Source organism: Populus euphratica, unplaced genomic scaffold (assembly GCF_000495115.2).
Source record: "Populus euphratica unplaced genomic scaffold, PopEup_1.0 scaffold682.1, whole genome shotgun sequence".
Taxonomy (NCBI): domain Eukaryota; kingdom Viridiplantae; phylum Streptophyta; class Magnoliopsida; order Malpighiales; family Salicaceae; genus Populus; species Populus euphratica.
Window position 1 is genome coordinate 77,515 of NW_011500559.1, and position 20,280 is coordinate 97,794.

A 20,280-nucleotide genomic window follows, 5' to 3' on the forward strand; every position below is an offset into this window, starting at 1 on the left:
CACTTTTAAGTACTAATCACACCCCCCAACCAGCTTATTACTAGTCCCTAGTAATCAAAGCGTAAAATAGAAAAACAATTTGTATATTCCACAAAGCAAGGTATTCATCATTTAACTTCCATTAGTCTATCCAGATAAACAAACTCTCATTAAATTTATATATCTGCTCAATACCTCTTAACAAGATATTAATAAACCTTTCTTTTGTGCTCAATGTATCAACACATAATTATGGGGCTTTTCTTGGAAGAAAACAAAATTTTTGTTCTAATGTTTAAGGTTAACTTCCTTGGGTTGGGATTACTATTTTTGTCTTTTTTTTTTTTAACTCTATATACATATACTTTAAAAACATCATGCATCTTTAACCCATGTAACGAGCTTTCAGCTAATGACTCCCAGACCAGTTGGTCTTAGGGCATTAGGTGTTAAGACACCCCTACGAGCTTAGTAACTCGGTTCGCAGATACTGATATGTAGATAGTGCAATGTTTGATTCCCTTAAGCTTTTCTCCTCAACCCATGTAACAAGCGTTGGGCCAATAGCTCCCAAGTCAGTTGACTTTAGGGTATTAGGTGTTAAAACCAAGTCAGTTAACTTTAGGGTATTAGGTGTTAAAACACCCCTTCGGGCTTAATTGCTTAGGTTAGGGAGGCTACGAAACCAAACTTATCTACATTTTTATCATCATTATTTTTTTTTCTTTTTTTTTGTTTTTGTTTTTGTTTTTTAATTATATACAATCCCTTTCCCTTAGTTGTTACCTTTAACAAAAGAAAATAAATAATGTAATGATCCAATATGCAACCCATAATCATATGTTAAAGTGTGTGTGTGTAAATTAAGGTTTAAGAATACATGTTAAATAAGTATATGAGCAGAATTAAGTGGTAACAATACGAGAGTTTGTAAACCTGAATATTTCAGGAAGTATTATAATAGACCTTGTTAAGAATGATTACTAAGATGCGTCTCAAGAGTCACTTTAACAAAAGAACTCCTTTACTCTGCCATCCTAGTAACAATAATTATGCACATTCTTTATGAAATGAAAAACAATTTTTTTTTTATCAACTCCTACCCTTTTTTTTTTATCAACTACTACCCTCTCCCCCCAACCAAAACGAGACATTGTCCTCAATGTTCTAAGGTAGAAAGATAGAGTATAGAAGATATCACCTGAAATAACGAACACTGACAAAACCTGAAACACACTAAAACAAAAATAAGAAATAACAAAACACAATAATAAAACCAAAAGACACAAGTTTTTACAAACAAAAAAAATTCAAATCGCAGTTGTGAATGTGGCTCACATCTTCCCTTGGTTTTACGTCCAAGAACAGCTTAAACGCCCTCTATGGGTCGGGGATAGGCTTCCCATCCAGTTTTCTTAAAAACTGGCAAACAGGGTCTTTTTTAGTCAGATTCCCAAGACTAAGTCGATCATGTTCTTTATGAAATAGTGGCCATAAATCATGAATTCTAAGTTGATCATGTTCTTTATGAAATAGTGGCCATAAATCATGAATTGCACGATGCACATCTCCACTAGGATGCGTCTCAAGAGTCAATAGAAGATTATCTAAAGACTCCTTACTCAGGCCATCCTTAATGAATTGTATTTTATCTTCACGGTTTATAGATACCATTCCTAAAGAACGACATTGTGTATTACAAGTCCATCTAGCACATCGATGACAGACTTCTAGTCGTTTTGCACGACGCTTCTTTGCAAAAGTGCTTTTACCTGTTCCAGGCATGTGTAAAATAAAGAAATTAGAGAACTCACCTGATAATCGGACCTTTGCTTCAATCAACCAGCGAATATCTTCAGGAATTCCATGATTCAGTAACAATCTCAATCTTGCACATCTAGCACGGTAAATTTTTGTAATCGCATTCTGAGGCAGAGCGGAAAAATACTTTTTCAATTTTTCAAGATTAATGTCCATTTTCAAATGAGAATTGGAAGAGAGATTCAAAGAATTGCACAGATATATACACAAATATCAGTAATTGTGGGAAACTGAAAGAACTGACTTAAGTCACGAAGTACCGTTGTCCGCCATTTGACCGGGGTGAGAGAAACTAGCAAAAATCACTCAAAAAGAAATACAAAAAAGAAAATGTGAGAAAAACAAAATAATCAACCTTTATCTACAAGATCATTCAAACCAGCTGATTCATTTTCACTAGGAAAATTATCAAAGTAAGCTTTCAAACGATGTCCATTTTCCTTAAAATCATTGTCATTCATTGAATTCTCAATATCACAGGCCCCATAAGGATTGGTCCATCTTAATCTTAGCTCTTTAGGGAATGCATAGAATTGAGAATCATAAAACAAAACTTTTTGACCAGTGTCAATTTTTTGACAATTTTCACAAGTTTTGCAGAATGCATGCGTGTCTTTGAACATGGTGGGCCAATAAAATCCATTTTGAAAGATTTTTGCAGCAGTCGTTTTTGACGAGAAATAACTTCCACATGCTTCAAAATGACAAAGTTTAATGACACTACTTACCTCATTGTCGGGAATGAATCTTTGAAATATTTGATCAGGACAATATTTGAATAAGTTAGGGTCATCACAATAAAAGCTCTTCACTTCGTTCAAAAACTTTTCTTTGTCTTGGGTACTCCAATCAGCTGGCAAATCTTCTAAAGCAAGAAAATTGATATTTTTATTATACCAAGGCATTGGACTAAGAGAAAGTAAGGATTCGTTAGGAAAGTAATCATCGATTGGTGTGATGTCAGATGTCGAATTTGTTGTCATTGTTGACAAGAGATTCGCATCAACATTTTCTATGCGTTTTTCATCCGTGATTTCTTCCTCAGAATAAATCATTTGAAAATCTTCAATTTCATCCAATTCATTTTTACTTAAAGTAGATTCAAGTTGATCATAAACTAATTCATCAATATGATCTACTTCTTGTAAATCATTATCATCTCCAGGTTGCTTGCAAATGTTGAAAATATTCATCTCTCCAATATCATGTTTCCAAATGATAGCTTCATCAGTCCATTCCTACAATTAATCAATGCGTTAGAGGTTGCAAGAAACGGACGTCCTAAAATAACAAGAAATGAATTACATGCTTCAACAAGTTCTGTGTCCAAGATAATAAAATCCACAGGATAAATGAATTTATCGACTTGTACTAACACATCTTTAATTATTCCTCTAGGCACTTTTACAGATCTATCGGCAAGTAAAAGAGATATAAAAGTTGGTTTTAACTCACCTAGATTGAGACTTTGAAAAACTGAATATGGAAGTAAATTCACACTAGCTCCAAGATCAAGTAAGGCTCTTTCAATTTTATGCTCTCCAATAAAGCAAGAAATTGTAGGACAACCAGGGTCTTTATATTTCAAAGCATTATTGTTTTGAAGAATAGCACTTACTTATTCGGCTAGAAAGGCTTTCTTTTTCACATTCAGTTTCCTCTTCACAGTGCATAGATCTTTCAAAAATTTAGCATAGGAAGGAACCTGTTTAATAGCATCCAACAAAGGTATATTGATCCTTACCTGTTTGAAAATTTCAAAAATTTCAGAGTTGTGATTGACTTTCCTTTGTTTGGTCATAGCTTGAGGAAATGGAAGTGCTAATGGTGAATCAGTCGTTTCTTTGCAATTTTCAGATTCATCCCCTTCCTTACCCTCAGAGATTGACTCATCATCATTCTCATAAGGTTCAAGAGAGGGTTTTTCAATAACCTTACCACTGCGCAGAGTAGTGACTGATTTGACTTGATCCATGTGTTGGCTTCCGGAACTACTTGCATTTGCATTGTATTGCCCTTTGGGATTTTGTTGTGTTTGAGATGGAAACTTACCTTTCTCTTGGAAACTAAGAGCAGATGTTAATTTAGCAAGAGTATCTTTAAAATCTGTCATGTTTTGAACAAGTTGAGTATTAATTGTCTCTTGCTTTTCAATGAATGCATGCAATGTTTCCTCAAGATTTCTTCTGAGCGGTGGAGCATAAGGAGGTGCATATCCATGAGAATTTGAAATTATGGTGTGTTTGAAACGGTGGTTGTGAAGTTTGTGCATTGTTGTTCTCACTCTTCCAACTGGAATTTGGGTGATTCCTCCAACTAGGGCTGTATGTTTGGGAGTATGGGTTGTGGTTGGCCCTTTGAAAACTATTTAAAGCATGGGCTTGTTCATGGAGACATTCTTTAAAAGAAGGCAAGGTTGGACAATCGTTGGTTGAGTGTTCATTTGTTTCACAGATTTGACACACAATGTTTTCAACAGATTTTAATTGACCACTCTTTTTCAATTCTAGTGCCTCGACTTTTCTAGCTTAAGATGCATACTTGGCTTGAAGGTCATGATCTTCCCTAAGGTTGTACATACCTCCATTAGATGTATGAGGTTGAGTTTTACTCGGTGCCTCATAAGTACCCGCGGTGTCCTAATTTTGAGCATTTTCAGCTAATAAGTCTAAGTAGTCCATTGCTTCATCAGGGTCTTTGTCTTCAAAAGTTCCATTACACATCAATTCAACCATTTGCCTATCTCTAGGTGTTAACTCTTTATAAAAATGTGAAACCAATCTCCATGTTTCAAAACCATGATGAGGGCAAGTACTAAGCAAGTCTCGATACCTATCCCAATATTGGTAAAATGTTTCTCCTAGTTTTTGAGTGAAAGTGGTGATTTGTCTTTTGAAAGAGTTTGTTCGATGAGATGGGAAAAACTTCTTTAAAAACTGTTGTTGCATTTCATCCCAAGCACGAATGAATCCTGGTCTCAAATTTTGTAGCCATGTTTTAGCTTTATCTTTTAATGAAAAAGGAAAAAGCTTTAATCTGATGGTGTTCATGCTACAATTTAAGTTATTATATGTGTTGCACACCTCCTCAAATTCTCTTAAATGCAAGTATGGATTTTCCAATTCTAAACCATGAAAAGAAGGTAAAAGTTGAATAATACCTGGTTTAAAATTAAAATGAGATGCATCAGGAGGAAAAACTATGCATGATGGTGCACTTGTTCTTGTGGGATTCATGTGGTCTCTAAGTGTTCTAGCACGGTTATTCTCATTATTCTCATTATGAAGTGATTGATTATCTTCTTCGGCCATATTTTCTGAAAATGATGAGGATACCCTACAAAGTCTACCACTTGATGTACGTGACCACACTCTCATGCACGTGTAGGAATAAAATAAAAAAAAAAGAAGAAGAAAGCAAAAGAAAGAGGAAGAAAACAAAATAAAAAGAAACAAAAGAAAAGAAACAAAGTTATATACAAGAAAAGTGAAAAGAGAAAATAAAATAAATATTATAATTTATACAAGAACTTACATCCCCGGCAACGGCGCCAAAAACTTGACACGACTAAAAGGTTGATGTCTTCTTCCAAGTGCAGGAGTGTCGAAGTAATAAATAACCCGGCAAGACCGGGGTCGAACCATAGGGAGGTTAATTGTACAAATTATAAACAACAATTATAAAACAACAATAACAACAACAGTAATAATAATAATAATAATAATAATAATAATAATAATAAAGAAAGAGAAGAAGAAGAAGATGATGATGATGAGAACTTAGAGATGAAATATTAAAGTAAGGATTAAACAATAATAATAACAAATGTCAAGGTTAGAAGTTCCACTAATGGTATATCAAACAAGTATAGTATAAACTCTTATTATTGAATTGGAAACCACACCAAACAAGTATAGTATACACTCTTATTATTGAATTGGAAACCACACACAAAGGAGGTTCCAATCAGATTATATATTGTTAACATGATTACATTAGTCATCTTATTCAATTAATGCTAATACTTGTAAATCTCGTCAAGCATTCATGATTATAACTTATGTTAACAACAAATCAAGTTCCTTTCATAGCTCAGGTGTCGGTTATACCATACAGTATGGGCTATGAAAGTGCCAAGCATTTGTTGTACCAAGTGTTATACAACATAAATCAAGATTAGTCATTTAACAAGCAAAGTATTAAAGAGTGAATAAGATAACAAATATAAAACATGTTAGTATCAAACATTAAAGTCCATATTAAGTTTACATTCTTATTCTGACACCATTAGTGTAACCTTTTCACCTTGACATAACTAACTTAGCTAGACATAATGAAAGAAAGCAAAATAGATGAATAAAATAAGAACATAGAAGTTAACTAAGGAAAGGAAAGGAAATGAAAGGCACAAACTTAATATTAATGAAAGCAAAGCATCAACATTACAAAAAATACAAAGAAAGAAAACAAGAGCATGATCTTGATCTGGAAACCAGGATGCCTAAATGCATGGCGAATGCCTCCTTTTATAGGCCAAAATTGGGAACTATTGATTTGATGACTAATTGATAAGTGGGTGGCCAACTTTTGACTTGGTGACAATCCTTATCTTCTCTTGTCTGCCCAAAACGTCATTGATAACGTCAAAACTGGAGCCAGTTACAAACATGAAAGTTGTAGAAAATTGTCTCAGCTTTCTTGTGTAAAAACTTCAGCTCATTTGGACTTCTAGAACTCCAGATATGGCCAAAATACCGAACAGTGCTCGGGCTGGAAGATAGATTCGGGCTTCTTTGTTGTTGCTACAATTTGGACTTGATAATGGCCTTTTTAGATCTTGGGCTCCATATGAAAGTTGTAGGCCTATGTCTTACCTTTCCATCCATATAAATTGGACCTAAATCTGAGATATATAGCTCTAGATATGACCCAATTACCGAACAGTGTTCCGGTTTGGATTGCACCGACATCTCTTTTCTAAGTTTGGCCATCTCTTTATCCTTACAATTTAAGTTCTTCAAGTCATCAATCAATCCTTTCATTTATGTGATAGGCCTGCATTAAAAATAGACATTTACCACAAATTATAGGTATCTTATATTATTAGATACATTATTATAAAACATATTTTAGTTAAGGAGTTATTGATATTTCAAGTGCAAAATGATGATATAAAACCATGATAAAAATACACTTTTAAGTACTAATCAATGACTAATGTAATCATGTTAACAATATATAATCTGATTGGAACCTCCTTTGTGTGTGGTTTCCAATTCAATAATAAGAGTTTATACTATACTTGTTTGATATACCATTAGTGGAACCTCTAACCTTGACATTTGTTATTATTATTGTTTAATCCTTACATTAATTTTCCATCTCCAAGTTCTCATCATCATCTTCTTCTTCTCTTTCTTTATTATTATTATTATTATTATTATTATTATTATTACTACTACTACTAGTATTATTATTATTATTATTATTATTATTATTATTATTATTATTATTATTATCATTATTATTATTATTGTTGTTGTTGTTGTTGTTGTTGTTGTTGTTTATAATTGTTGTCTATAATTTGCACAATTAACCTCCCTGTGGTTCGACCCCGGTCTTGCCGGGTTATTTATTACTTCGACACTCCTGCACTTGGGAGAAGACATCAACCTTTTAGTCGTGTCAGACAACCAGGGTCTTTATATTTCAAAGAATTATTGTTATGAAGAATGGAACTTACTTGTTCTGCTAGAAAGGCTTTCTTTTTCACATTCAGTTTTCTCTTCACAATGCACAGATCTTTCAAAAATCTAGCTTAGGAAGGAACCTGTTTAATAGCATTCAGCAAAGGTATATTGATCTTTACCTGTTTGAAAATTTCAAAAATTTCAGAGTTGTGATTGACTTTCCTTTGTTTGATCATGGCATGAGGAAATGGAAGTGTTGGCGGAGAATAAGTCTTTTTTTTATAATTTTCAGATTCAACCCCTTTCTTACCCTCAGAGATTGACTCATCATCTTTCTCATAAGGTTCAAGAGAGGGTTTTTCAATAACCTTACTACTGCGTAGGGTAGTGAGTGATTTGACTTGATCCATGTGTTGGCTTCCGAAACTACTTGCATTTGCATTGTATTGCCCCTTGGGATTTTGTTGTGGTTGAAATGGAAACTTACCTTTCTCTTGAAAACTGAGAGCAGATGTTAATTTTGCAATAGTATCTTTAAAATCTGTCATGTTTTGAGCAAGTTGAGTATTAATTGTCTCTTGCTTTTCAATAAATACATGCAATGTTTCCTCAAGATTTCTTCTAGGAGGTGGAGCATAAGGAGGTGCATATCCATAAGAATTTTGGAAATTGTGGTGTGCTTGAAATGGTGGTTGTGAAGTTTGTGCATTGTTGTTCTCACTCTTCCAACTAAAATTTAGGTGATTTCTCCAACCAGGGTTGTATGCTTGTGAGTATAGGTTATGGTTGGCCCTTTGGAAACTGTTTAAAGCATGGGCTTGTTCATGGAGACACTCCTTAAAAGAAGGCAAGGTTGAACAATTACTGGTTGAGTGTTTATTTGTTTCACATATTTGACACACAATGTTTTCAACAGATTTTAATTGACCACTCTTTTTCAATTCTAGTACCTTGACTTTTCTAGCTAAAGATGCAAACTTGGCTTGAAGGTCATGATCTTCCCTAAGGTTGTACATACCTCCACTAGATGTATGAGGTTGAGTTTTACTCGGTGCCTCATAAGTACCTGCAGTGTCCCAATTTTGAGCATTTTCAGCTAACAAGTCTAAGTAGTCCATTGCTTCATCAGGGTCTTTGTCTTCAAAAGTTCCATTGCACATCAATTCAACCATTTGCCTATCTCTAGGTGTTAACTCTTTATAAAAATGTGAAACCAATCTCCATGTTTCAAAACCATGATGAGGGCAAGTACTAAGCAAGTCTCGATACCTATCCCAATATTGGTAAAATGTTTCTCCTAGTTTTTGAGTGAAAGTGGTGATTTGTCTTTTGAAAGAGTTTGTTCGATGAGATGGGAAAAACTTCTTTAAAAACTGTTGTTGCATTTCATCCCAAGCACGAATGAATCCTGGTCTCAAATTTTGTAGCCATGTTTTAGCTTTATCTTTTAATGAAAAAGGAAAAAGCTTTAATCTGATGGTGTTCATGCTACAATTTAAATTATTATATGTGTTGCAGATGATAGTGTTCATGCTACAATTTAAATTATTATATGTGTTGCAGACCTCCTCAAATTCCCTTAAATGCAAGTATGGATTTTCCATTTCTAAGCCATGAAAAGAAGGTAAAAGTTGAATAATACCTGATTTAAAATTAAAATAAGATGCATCGTGAGGAAAAATTATGCATGATGGTGCACTTGTTCTTGTGGGATTCATGTGGTCTCTAAGTGTTCTAGCACGGTTATTCTCATTATTTTCATTATGAAGTGATTGATTATCTTCTTCGGCCATATTTTCTGAAAATGATGAGGATACCCTACAAAGTCTACCACTTGATGTACGTGACCACACTACCCTATAAAGTCTACCACTTGATGTACGTGACCACACTCTTATGCACGTGTAGAAATAGAATAAAAGGAAGAAGAAAACAAAAGAAGAAGAAACAAGAGAAAATAAACAAAGTTATATACAAGAAAAGTGAAAAGAGAATAAAATAACTACTATAATTTATACAAGAATTTACCTCCCCGGCAACGGCGCCAAAAACTTGACACGACTAAAAGATTGATGTCTTCTCCCAAGTGCAGGAGTGTCGAAGTAATAAATAACCCGGCAAGACCAGGGTCGAACCACAGGGAGGTTAATTATACAAATTATAAACGACAATAGTACAACAACAATAATAATAATAACAACAACAACAATAATAATAGTAATAACAATAATAACAACAATGACAATAATAATAATAATAATAATAATAATAATAATAATAATAAAGAAAGAGAAGAAGAAGATGATGATGAGAACTTGGAGGCGGAATATTAATGTAAGGATTAAACAATAATAATAACAAATGTCAAGGTTAGAGATTCCACTAATGGTATGTTAAACAAGTATAGTATAAACTCTTATTATTGAATTGGAAACCACACACAAAGGAGGTTCCAATCATATTATAGATTGTTAACATGATTACACTAGTCATCTTATTCAATTAATGCTAGTACTTGTAAATCTCGTCAAGCATTCATGATTATAACTTATGTTAACAACAAATCAAGCTCTTTTCATAGCTCAGGTGTCGATTATACCATATAGTATGAACTATGAAGGTGCCAAGCATTTGTTGTACCAAGTGTTATACAACATAAATCAAGATTAGTCATTTAACAAGCAAAGTATTAAAGAGTGAACAAGATAACAAATACAAAATATATTAGTAACAAATATTAAAGTCTATATTAAGTTTACATTATACTTATTCTCACACCATTAGTGTAACCTTTTCAGCTTGACATAATTAACTTAGCTAGACATATTGAAAGAAAGAAAAATAGATAAACAAAATAAGAACATAAATAAGATAAAAGTTAACTAAGTAAAGAAAAGGAAATGAAAGGCATAAACTTGATATTAATGAAAGCAAAGCATAAACATTAGAAAAAATACAAAGAGAGAAAGCAAGAGCATGATCTTGATCTGGACACCAAGATGCCTAAATGCATGGCAAATGCCTCCTTTTATAGGCCAAAATTAGGAACTATTGATTTGATGACTAATTGATGAGTGGGTGGCCAACTCTTGACTTGGTGACAATCCTTATCTTCTCTTATCTGCCCAAAACATCATTGATAACGTCAAAATTAAAGCCACTCGAAAACAGGAAAGTTGTAGGCAATTGTCTCAGCTTTCTTGAGTAAACAATTCAGCTCATTTGGACTTCTAGAACTCCAGATATGGCCAAAATACTGAACAGTGCTCGGGCTGGAGGACAAATTCAGGCTTCTTTGTTGTTACTATAATTTGGACTTAAAAATGACCTTTTTAGATCTTGGGCTCTATATGAAAGTTGTAGGCCTATGTCTTACCTTTCCAGCCATATAAAGTAAACCTAAATCTGAGATCTATAGCTCCAGATATGACCCAATTACAGAACAGTGTTCCGGTTTGGATTGCACCGACATCTCTTTTCTAAGTTTGGCCATCTCTTTTGGATTGCACCGACATCTCTTGTCTAATTTTGGTCATCTCTTTGCCCTTGCAATTTAAGTTCTTAAAGTCATCAATCAATCCTTTCATTTATGTGATAGGCCTGCATTTAAAATAAACATTTATTTCATTTATGTGATAGGCTTGCATTTAAAATGAACATTTACCATAAATTAAAGGTATCTTATATTATTAGATATATTATTATAAAACATGCTTTAGTTAAGGAGTTATTGATACTTCAAGTGCAAAATGATGATATAAAACCATGATAAAAATGCACTTTTAAGTACTAATCACACCCCCCAACCAGCTTATTACTAGTCCCTAGTAATCAAAGCGTTAAGAGCGATTAGCTTACATTGCTCAAACCACACACTAATTCATAAACCAGGACAACTAGCTCACACTACCCAAACTAAGTGCTAGTCTTTAAATTAGGGCAACTAGCTCACACGTATTATGGATAACACAAACATGAATAAAAAAATTATGATTACCTACTTAAATTTAAATAAATAAATAATAGCTTTAAGGTTTCCAGCACTAACTAGAATTTTTACTCTACTAATAGTCCTATACTACTGAATGGTACCCACGACCTTATCTGTACCAGCAAGTATATCATATTACTTTTCAAATCATATCCTTATAATTAACAACCACCATATTTTATCAAAACTTAATTCACATTATAAACTCTTTTTTTTATTATTTCATATAACATTTCCCAACAATTATTCATTGTAAACTTAACCAGTTAAATAAATTCCTTTTTTATTTATGTATACTCAAAGAGAGTTAAGTGGATTTCTTTCCAATTCATATACATTATTCCAAACCATTAACTAATTATTTCATCTAATACTTCAATTCTTAATTTGCCATTAAATTTAAGCAACGAATTAATCTCTTTCAAAAGATCCAATTTGATTAATCTAGTTGAACCACTATGAGGTGATGAATTGGATTTTCCTTTCCTAGTCATCAAATTTTCAATATTGGTCGTCTTAATACATTCATTAACAAATTCTAACATAAATTATTTCATCACTTAATACATTCCTTAAGTTTTTTTTTCCAAAATAACTAGCAGGAGGAAAATTGAATCTTTATTTTTTAATATTTCAAATCAAACATTATTTACACGCCATTCATACCAAATAACACAATTATAGACAGCATAATGAACAACTTCATCAATTCTTTTAAACACTATTCTTACATATAATCAATTAGAACACTAATATGGAAAAACTTATACTCTCACTCAATTTATTCAATTGATTCATTACCCATCCATTAGTGGGTTGCCTTATGATTATTCATCCATTATCTCAACAATCTCAAGACCCTAACATTGATTTGCATACATTAATACTAACACTTTCAATTCTCCAAAATACATCAAGGCACATCAATTAACTAGTTTGGACGTATTTTTTACCTTCTAATCCAAAGAAAATAAAAGGTTTGAAGCTTTGAAAAACACCTCAACACACTTCTCTTTCTTTTCTTTTCTTTTTCTTCTTTTGTCATGATTTTGAGGATTGACGCATGTATGTTGCATCGCAGCGAAGCATCCACTCTTGTAGGTTTGAATTAATCGGGAAAATATAGAAAGATATGGAATTCTTATCTTTTATAAGTGGAAAACAGGAATGAGAGTTGCGATCTAGTAATTTGGTCACAAAGAACCCTAACTGATCTTAAAAATCAGGTACAGAGATTGATTGTATAAAAGGAAGGTATTAGCACCCCAAATATGTCATATCTAAAATAAGTTGCATTGCTTAGTTGTCTGATAAAAAACTAAGGTCTTGTGATGTTTTATAGTTGTTGGTTTGTCTAACATTTAAGAAAAGTTCTAATTTGTAAGAAAATCCCTATCTTATCGAGTAAAAGTCTATCCATTCTAATGTCTATATAAAAAAACTATCTTTTTAATATGAGGATATATTTTACGTATAAATTTCTAATCCCAGATACGAAAAGAAAATAAAATATTTTTTGGGTGTTTTCTGAAATATTGACCTAATCTTCATGGCTTTAATAAACTAGTTATTAAAGCCAAAATACATGCTAAAATATATTTTTAAATTTTTTTTGTATGAAAATACGATATGATTTTTTATCTTTGACAGATTTGGTCATATGCATGAAAACAAGATATTGTTTTTGTTTTAAATTTTTTTGCAATGTTTCAATGAAAATTGAGTATTTTTACACCGGACTTGTATCTTTACAGTATAAAAATACAAGCTCATATTAAGCCAAATTAATAAAAAAAAAATATGTATGAAAATCACAAGTTTTTTGGAAAGGATTTTTTTAGAAATTTTTTGGATTAGGGGACCTGACCCAACAATTTTGGTCTGGATTAGCATTTCCTGTATGGAGTGAATAGTGGAGGACAAGGTTGGAGAAGAAGAAAAGGAGGAGAAAGAGAAGCGGGCCTTCAATTGCTCGTAGTGTTATTCATGGCGTTGTAGTGAGCTGCTTGGGCGGTAGTTCTTTTTTCTTTCTCTGTGTTTTTCTTCTATTTTTTATTTTATGGTTTTCATTTTTTTTTGTGCTTCTACATCACTTTCTCTCTAGCTTTTATTTCCTTTTCTGTTATCTTTATGTCCCTCTCTGTTTTTTTTGTCTGTTTCGTTCTTCTCTTTCCCTTGTTCTTTCTTTTTCTTTATCATTTGTCTTCTCTTTATATTTAGTTCTTTTGTTTTAAAACAAAATCGTCCCCCTCTATTTTTTCCAACTCTCTTCTCTCTAAAATCTCCTCTGTTTCTTTCAAGTCTTTCTCTCTTCTCCTAAATCCTCTATTTCTCATCCCTGGTTCTTAAAAAACAATCCCCTCCTGGTTTGTTCCTTTCGATTGGGATTTATAGGGACAAGGGGAGCGCAATCGACCCTACCCTTGTTCCAGCATGGCATATAAGGAGTGACCCACCCTACTCCGCCCTGGAGGTGCCCAATAGGGAGTCGCTTACAGGGCACAACTCTCTTGGTTTTACATCATGAGGGGCACATGTTGTGTTGTGTTTTAGGTTTTAACAGTGTTTGTACAAGTGGGGGAGAGAGGGAGAGGGAGAGCACGGTAAAAAAACAAATTCAAAAATCTTCTTCTTCTCCTACTGCACGTCCAAAGAAAAAAGAAGAATAGTGTCGCTTAAAATGATGTTGTTTCATACTTCTCCTTTTTTTTCTTCTTATATATATATATATATTGGATTCCAAAAATGGATAACAACAAGGATACAAATCCATTAGATTCTTGTTAATTTTCTTGTTTTAATCCTTATTTACCACCTTTTGATCACTTCGTCTAGGTTTTTTTAGGATGAACTTTCAAAAGTTTCGTCACAACTTTCCCTTCCCTTCTCCTTCCTCACCTATACAAAAACACTATTCATTTCTTTTATAATTAACTAATTTTTCTTAATTACACTCTTGACCCATAATTCTTTTATTACACATTAAATTTCATATTGGTTCTTTCTTCTAATCTAATGTTTCTTAACTTTTCTTCTATTCAATTTCACCCTCATATATAATGTACATTTCTTTTATTTATTTATTTTTTCTAATTAATAGTAGCATATTTACTAACTTAGAAGAATTTTAAATGGGGGTTTACATCTATCTCTTCTCCCTTTTTCAGTAATTTTCTCTTTTCTCTTTTAACATCTAGAGACTAAAACATAATAAAAATTAAGTTGATGATCAAAATGCAAAAACCTAAAAAAAGGATCAAATACACAAAAATAAAAACTTCAAGGAACAAACTAAAGTTTTATATGCCTTTCAAACTTTAAAAACAAAAAAAAATATTTATTTGCTTTAGTTTCGATCTTTATTGTTTCAGTTTTTATAGTCATAACCTAGAATTCTATTTTGTAATATCAATATTTAATTTGATATTACGATAATCAATGACGCATCAGATGCATTACATACGCAAATCAAAAGCACTTTTAAAATATAAAATCATGTCAATAAAACTTTAAATAACAAAATTAAAAATAAATAAAATTCAATGATCATGTATTGTGTAATTTTTTCAAAGACCAAATAAAAAATTAAAATAGTGAATTGCATATATCTTTTAGTTTAGTTTATATTGTATGATTGTGCTATGGAGACCTAAATTTTTTAAAATATATAAAAAAAGTTTAGGTTTCAAGAAATTGCTAGCATTATCATTAAACTTGAAAAATATAGTCATTCTGAATTTTTTTCATAAGGATAATTTTTTTTATTAATGCATCTCTTATTTATCTTAGCCAACACAATTTTTAATTGAAATAATTATTTTTGTTAAAAAACAAACATTTTATGATTGTTAAAGTAAGTTAACCAAAAAAATATATCAAAATAGTATGTCCATATTTTATGTGATTGAAAGCTAATAAAATCATAAATATAATAAAATAATGTTCAAAATATATTTAAATATTTTAATAATAAAAAAATAATTTAAATCTAATTTTAAGATTACTAGTATTATTATTTTAAGATTAGATAAATAATAAAAATAATGGAGTTTTAAGATAATTAAGAATTTATTATTAGTATTATTATTTTAAGATTAGATACACAGTAATTAGATTTGTTTTATTAAAATTCAAACAAAAATTTATAATAGTATTTAAAAATTATGTTAAAACTTAAAAATAAATGAATCTAGTAATTTTTTTAGAGTGTAAAAAAACACTAAAAAAAAAAAATAGAGAAGAATTCAACAAGGAACCATGACAAGTTCCTAGCCTAACTAGTGGTGTACATATAGATCTAACCCTATTTTCTTTTTTCTTTTTTTAATTAAAAGGGTTAATAACATGTTGTCAATCCTTTAAGATTATTTATCAAAATTTAGAAAAATAGGTATAAGACATAGCACTCAAACCCACAACCTTGATGCACCTACAAATGTTTTTTATATAAAATAATTAAAAAAAATATTAAGATGCTTTATTGTTTTACATGTATAGTGAATCAACATAAAAAAAAATCTGATTCTTTTAAAGCATATAATAATTATAATTATAACTATAATATTATTGTTATAATATTAATTTTAATAAAATTTTAGAAAATTTGTGTAATACTGTTATATTGCCAAAGAGATTTGTTTTTTAAAAAAACATTAAAGGCCTTTCGGCCCAAATTAAAGCCGGCCCGGTCATTGAAGAGCGAGGGCACAGTAATAAAAATTGCAAACAATAATTCCTAGAATGCTAGGTCGCGCCACACAGAAACTCAGTATAAATGGTCTAATTTTGCGACCTGTTTCATCTCTTTTTAACTTCAAAAAAACCCTAGCAGCCGTGCTGTAGATCAAGCTCTCCAGATACCTAAGCTGCCTTCTTCACTAACCACCGTCAGCAATCATGGTGAGCCCGTGATCTCATCTATCTTATAAGAAACTCCATCCGTTTTCTTGCCTTGAAGATCTGTTTGTTTGTTTTGTGAACTGTGCAGACATTCAAGCGTAGGAATGGAGGACGCAACAAGCACGGCCGCGGACATGTTAAGTTCATCCGCTGCTCCAACTGCGGCAAATGCTGTCCCAAGGTACTCACACTTTCTTTCTTTTCGCTCTCTAAATCATTATATTTTTTGGAAAGAACTTCGATTTGATTTTATTTTTTTAATTTTGATGAATAATTAAAGGACAAGGCAATTAAGAGGTTTCTAGTGAGGAACATAGTGGAGCAAGCTGCTGTTAGGGATGTTCAAGAGTCCTGTGTTTATGATGGTAATTGACTCACTAAACCGGTTTAATTATGCTCTATTTGGTGATTGATTTGTGTTTTTCAATGATTCTTTGTTGTGTTATCAGGATATGTCTTGCCTAAACTTTATGTCAAGATGCAGTACTGTGTCTCTTGTGCTATTCACTCCCGTGTTGTGAGGGTTCGCTCTCGCTCTGAGCGCAGGAAGAGGGAGCCTCCACAGCGTTTCATTAGACGCAGGGTACTTTTTTTCCACTTCAATCATGATTCTGTTTATTAAACAGTATTCAATAACTTGCATTAGTTTGTTGGATATAATGTTATATATTTGATGGTTTAGCTCTTATTGATGCTTGATGATTTCGTGTTTTATTTATTATATTGGTGCAAATGCTTGTTTACACATTTTGATATAATTGTTGCCTGTCCTTGTTGAAACTTGGGCGATTCTGATGCCATTGTTCTGTTTTTCATGTGCATCTGTATTGATATATAGGTTATAACTAGGAATTGGATATGCCATTGTATGGATGACCCCATGAAATGTTAATGTATCTGCAAATTCTTTTCATTTTTAAGATAATGTACTTTGCTTGTGCATTCAAGTCTTTTTGTTTTTTGGATTTGTAATTTCTGGAAATTAATTTTTTCAGTCATTTAGTCTAAGTTGGTCTTGTGAATAATTATCTTATGGCTACTTTCTAGTCCTAATTTCTGTCTGCTTGAAGTTTAACTCGTTGGCTTTCTTGTCTTCCACATTTCAGGATGACATGCCAAAGCCTGGTCAGCCTGGTCAACCTGGCCAAGCACCTCGGCCTACTGGGGCAGCTCCTGCTCGTGTCTAGAGAATCAAATCAAATCAAACTCTTTTTTTGGCTGTTTTGCTTCATGATGCTATCTGAACTTGATTATTTTTTGTTATATATATATATTTACTGTTAAGACTTATGAATTAATTTAGGTTGTCAAAAGTTTTGACTGATGAGAATGCTTAAGGAATATCATGGCTCTCAGTTTAATGTCATTTTTATTTATATCTATCAGTGTGTTTCTACAGCAATTATATTGGTAATACATGGAATTAAGTCAAATTCAGCCAGTGTTCTCACCACGTTTCAATTTAGCTAGATTTGTTGAGGGAAAAAAACGAAGTTCATGATATTTCGCTCCAAGTAGATTGGGATTGGGATGTGACGGCGGAAGATGATTTTTATTATGCGTACCTGATCAGACATTTGAAGGTTCAAACTTTAAATATCCTGAATTTGTTTCGTCATGGATATTGGTGATCTTGCATGCCTATTGTTGCATATCTTTATTTCACAGAGAAAGGGATGACTAAAGAAGAACCATTTATGCATCATATTAAGCATGGGAGGTTGTTTAGACAAGGAATTTCCTTATATATAGGTCTGCAATAAACTTTGGCAAATCATATAGACATGATGTAATAGAATTTATTTCCTTCTCACTCTCTCTCTCTCTCTCTCTGCATTGCTTCCTTTTCTTCTATGGATACTAATTGCGTGTTTGGCGCTGCCGTTGTAGCTGTATTTACATAAAAATGCTATTTATGCGTTTTGGCCGTGTTTACATAAAAACGCAATTTATATTTGTTTTGTTTGGTTATGGTGTAACCACAATTTAAAGTTTGTGGGACCATCATCATTTGCGCAACTTCAAGCTGCTTTGTTGCAGTCTATGTTACAACACAGTAACCAAAGGCGTGCAAGAAACCAAAGGCGCGCAAGAAGAAGAGCATAAACGGAGGAATAAGAAAGTTAATAGTGAACAATGAACAGTGGAGAGCATTGAACTGTCAGTTTACCATAGGTTTCCGCTGTTTCCACTGTCATCCAGACATCATGGCCGCCCAGGGTAGCCTGCTTTTTCCCTTCCCCTTTCCGTTCTCCTTCCTTTTCTTTTGCTGCATTTAGCCTCTCAGTTTGTCAATGCTGTCAATACGATTGAGCTGGAGGAGCGTGTGATTGAGCTTATGAACTCGAAAAAAGTCGACTATTCGAGAACGAGCTCCGAAATTAGAGAGGATGCGGTGGTAGCAAAGAGTGATGGAGGATCTTCTTGCCTGGCCATGGCTAAGTTGGTGGATTCTTTAAAAAAAGGTTACTAATTTTTAATTACGGGCTTGGGTTTATAATAAACCATTAGTGTAACTATGTTCTACAAAGAGATCAATCTTGTTTGCTAATCATTTTTACCTGAAAATGAACTTTCAATATATAATATTTCAAAAGAAAAGTAAATTCAAATTAAGTTCCAATATTCTTCCAAAAGGCCCTAGGTGACAAGGATTTGTGATGTATCAAGCTATTTTTATGTCACTAATTACATTGTAATCTGTTTGGTCATGTGGCAATAATAAATTTTTAAATGTTTTTACAAGGAATATAAATTATTTTTTACATGTTCTTTTTTTATAATTTTATTGTATTCATATTAAAAAAATTTAAGTAAACATAATCTTCATATGGTTTTAATTAAAAGATATTTTTATAAAAATATCATACAAACCAGATTATATATTTATGACAATAAATAGCAAATAATAGGATATAGTTATTAAATTTATACTGATCGTCAATCAAGACTCAGTGGTTTATATAAGGTAAAAAATATTAAATTATAATATTTTAATTAAAAAACATCAATATATATATCCTAAATTTATACAACATTTTTAATCTAATATATTAAATTATTTTTTATTTAATAATTCTTTCCAAACAACAACCAACATTCTAAATTACCAAATATACTTTAATCAATACAAGCCATTGTTGGCCTTGACGATGAACCCCCAAGGTTCACCCAAATGCTTGAATAATGCTGGATGTGTTCAGGTTCTTGCTACTGGAATTGCTTTGGGAATTGCAACAAAGACCAAGCCGGTGTAATCTTGTTCCCCTGCATCAACTCCTTTTACTTTGACTGGGAATACAGTTTTGTCTTCTAACAATTGCACTTTTGGCTCTTCTTCTACATCAAACGTAAGTTCCTCTTCCTCTTCCACAACTTCCGCTACGCCTCTGTTTGGCACAAACCCACCCTCATCATTGTCTAGCTCAACCTCTTCCACAACTACTTTTGCTCAACCTCTGTTTGGTACAAGTTTATCTCTTCCCTTTTCTGGCTCAGTTTCCTCCATAAGTACTTTTGTTTCGCTTCTGTTTGGCACAAGTCCTTTTCTGGCTCAGTTTCCTCCGCAACTACTTCAGCTTCGCCCTGGTTTGGCATTGTTACACAGGTAAAAGAGTTGAAGGTGTTGAACTTTGAGACTTTTAGGAAAGCAATTAAAGATCCTGATGATTCTCTTTCGAGTGATTTCTCAATGTTCGATTGCCCACCTCTCCTACACTTGGCATTTCAAGCTGTGGACAAGTTTGTGTCTCAGATGGGTTGCCTCCCTGTTGCTGGTTCAGAAGAAGATGCTCAGAAGCTTGTGTCTCTTGCCAGTCTCATCAATGAAAGACTCGAGAGATGGTAGAGTTGCAGACATCAGGCCAAAACTTGTAGGAGAACTTAACTGCTGTTGTCAAT

The 20,280-nt window shown here is 32.5% G+C and overlaps 1 protein-coding gene across 1 annotated transcript; it reads left to right on the top strand.

Moving 5' to 3' along the window:
- The first annotated feature begins 16,265 nt into the window (after positions 1-16,265).
- Positions 16,266-17,813, top strand: LOC105115384 (40S ribosomal protein S26-3). Its single transcript, XM_011012251.1, has 5 exons — positions 16,266-16,380; positions 16,469-16,561; positions 16,661-16,745; positions 16,830-16,963; positions 17,487-17,813. The coding sequence occupies exons 1-5, from the start codon at positions 16,378-16,380 to the stop codon at positions 17,565-17,567; spliced, it is 396 nt and encodes a 131-aa protein (XP_011010553.1). The 5' UTR covers positions 16,266-16,377; the 3' UTR covers positions 17,568-17,813.
- The last annotated feature ends 2,467 nt before the right edge of the window (positions 17,814-20,280 follow it).

Coding starts and splice junctions, on each gene's coding strand:
- LOC105115384 (XM_011012251.1), top strand. Junction 16,746..16,829: donor AGAGTCCTGTGTTTATGATG/GTAATTGACTCA, acceptor TTGTGTTATCAG/GATATGTCTTGCCTAAACTT. Junction 16,964..17,486: donor AGCGTTTCATTAGACGCAGG/GTACTTTTTTTC, acceptor TCCACATTTCAG/GATGACATGCCAAAGCCTGG.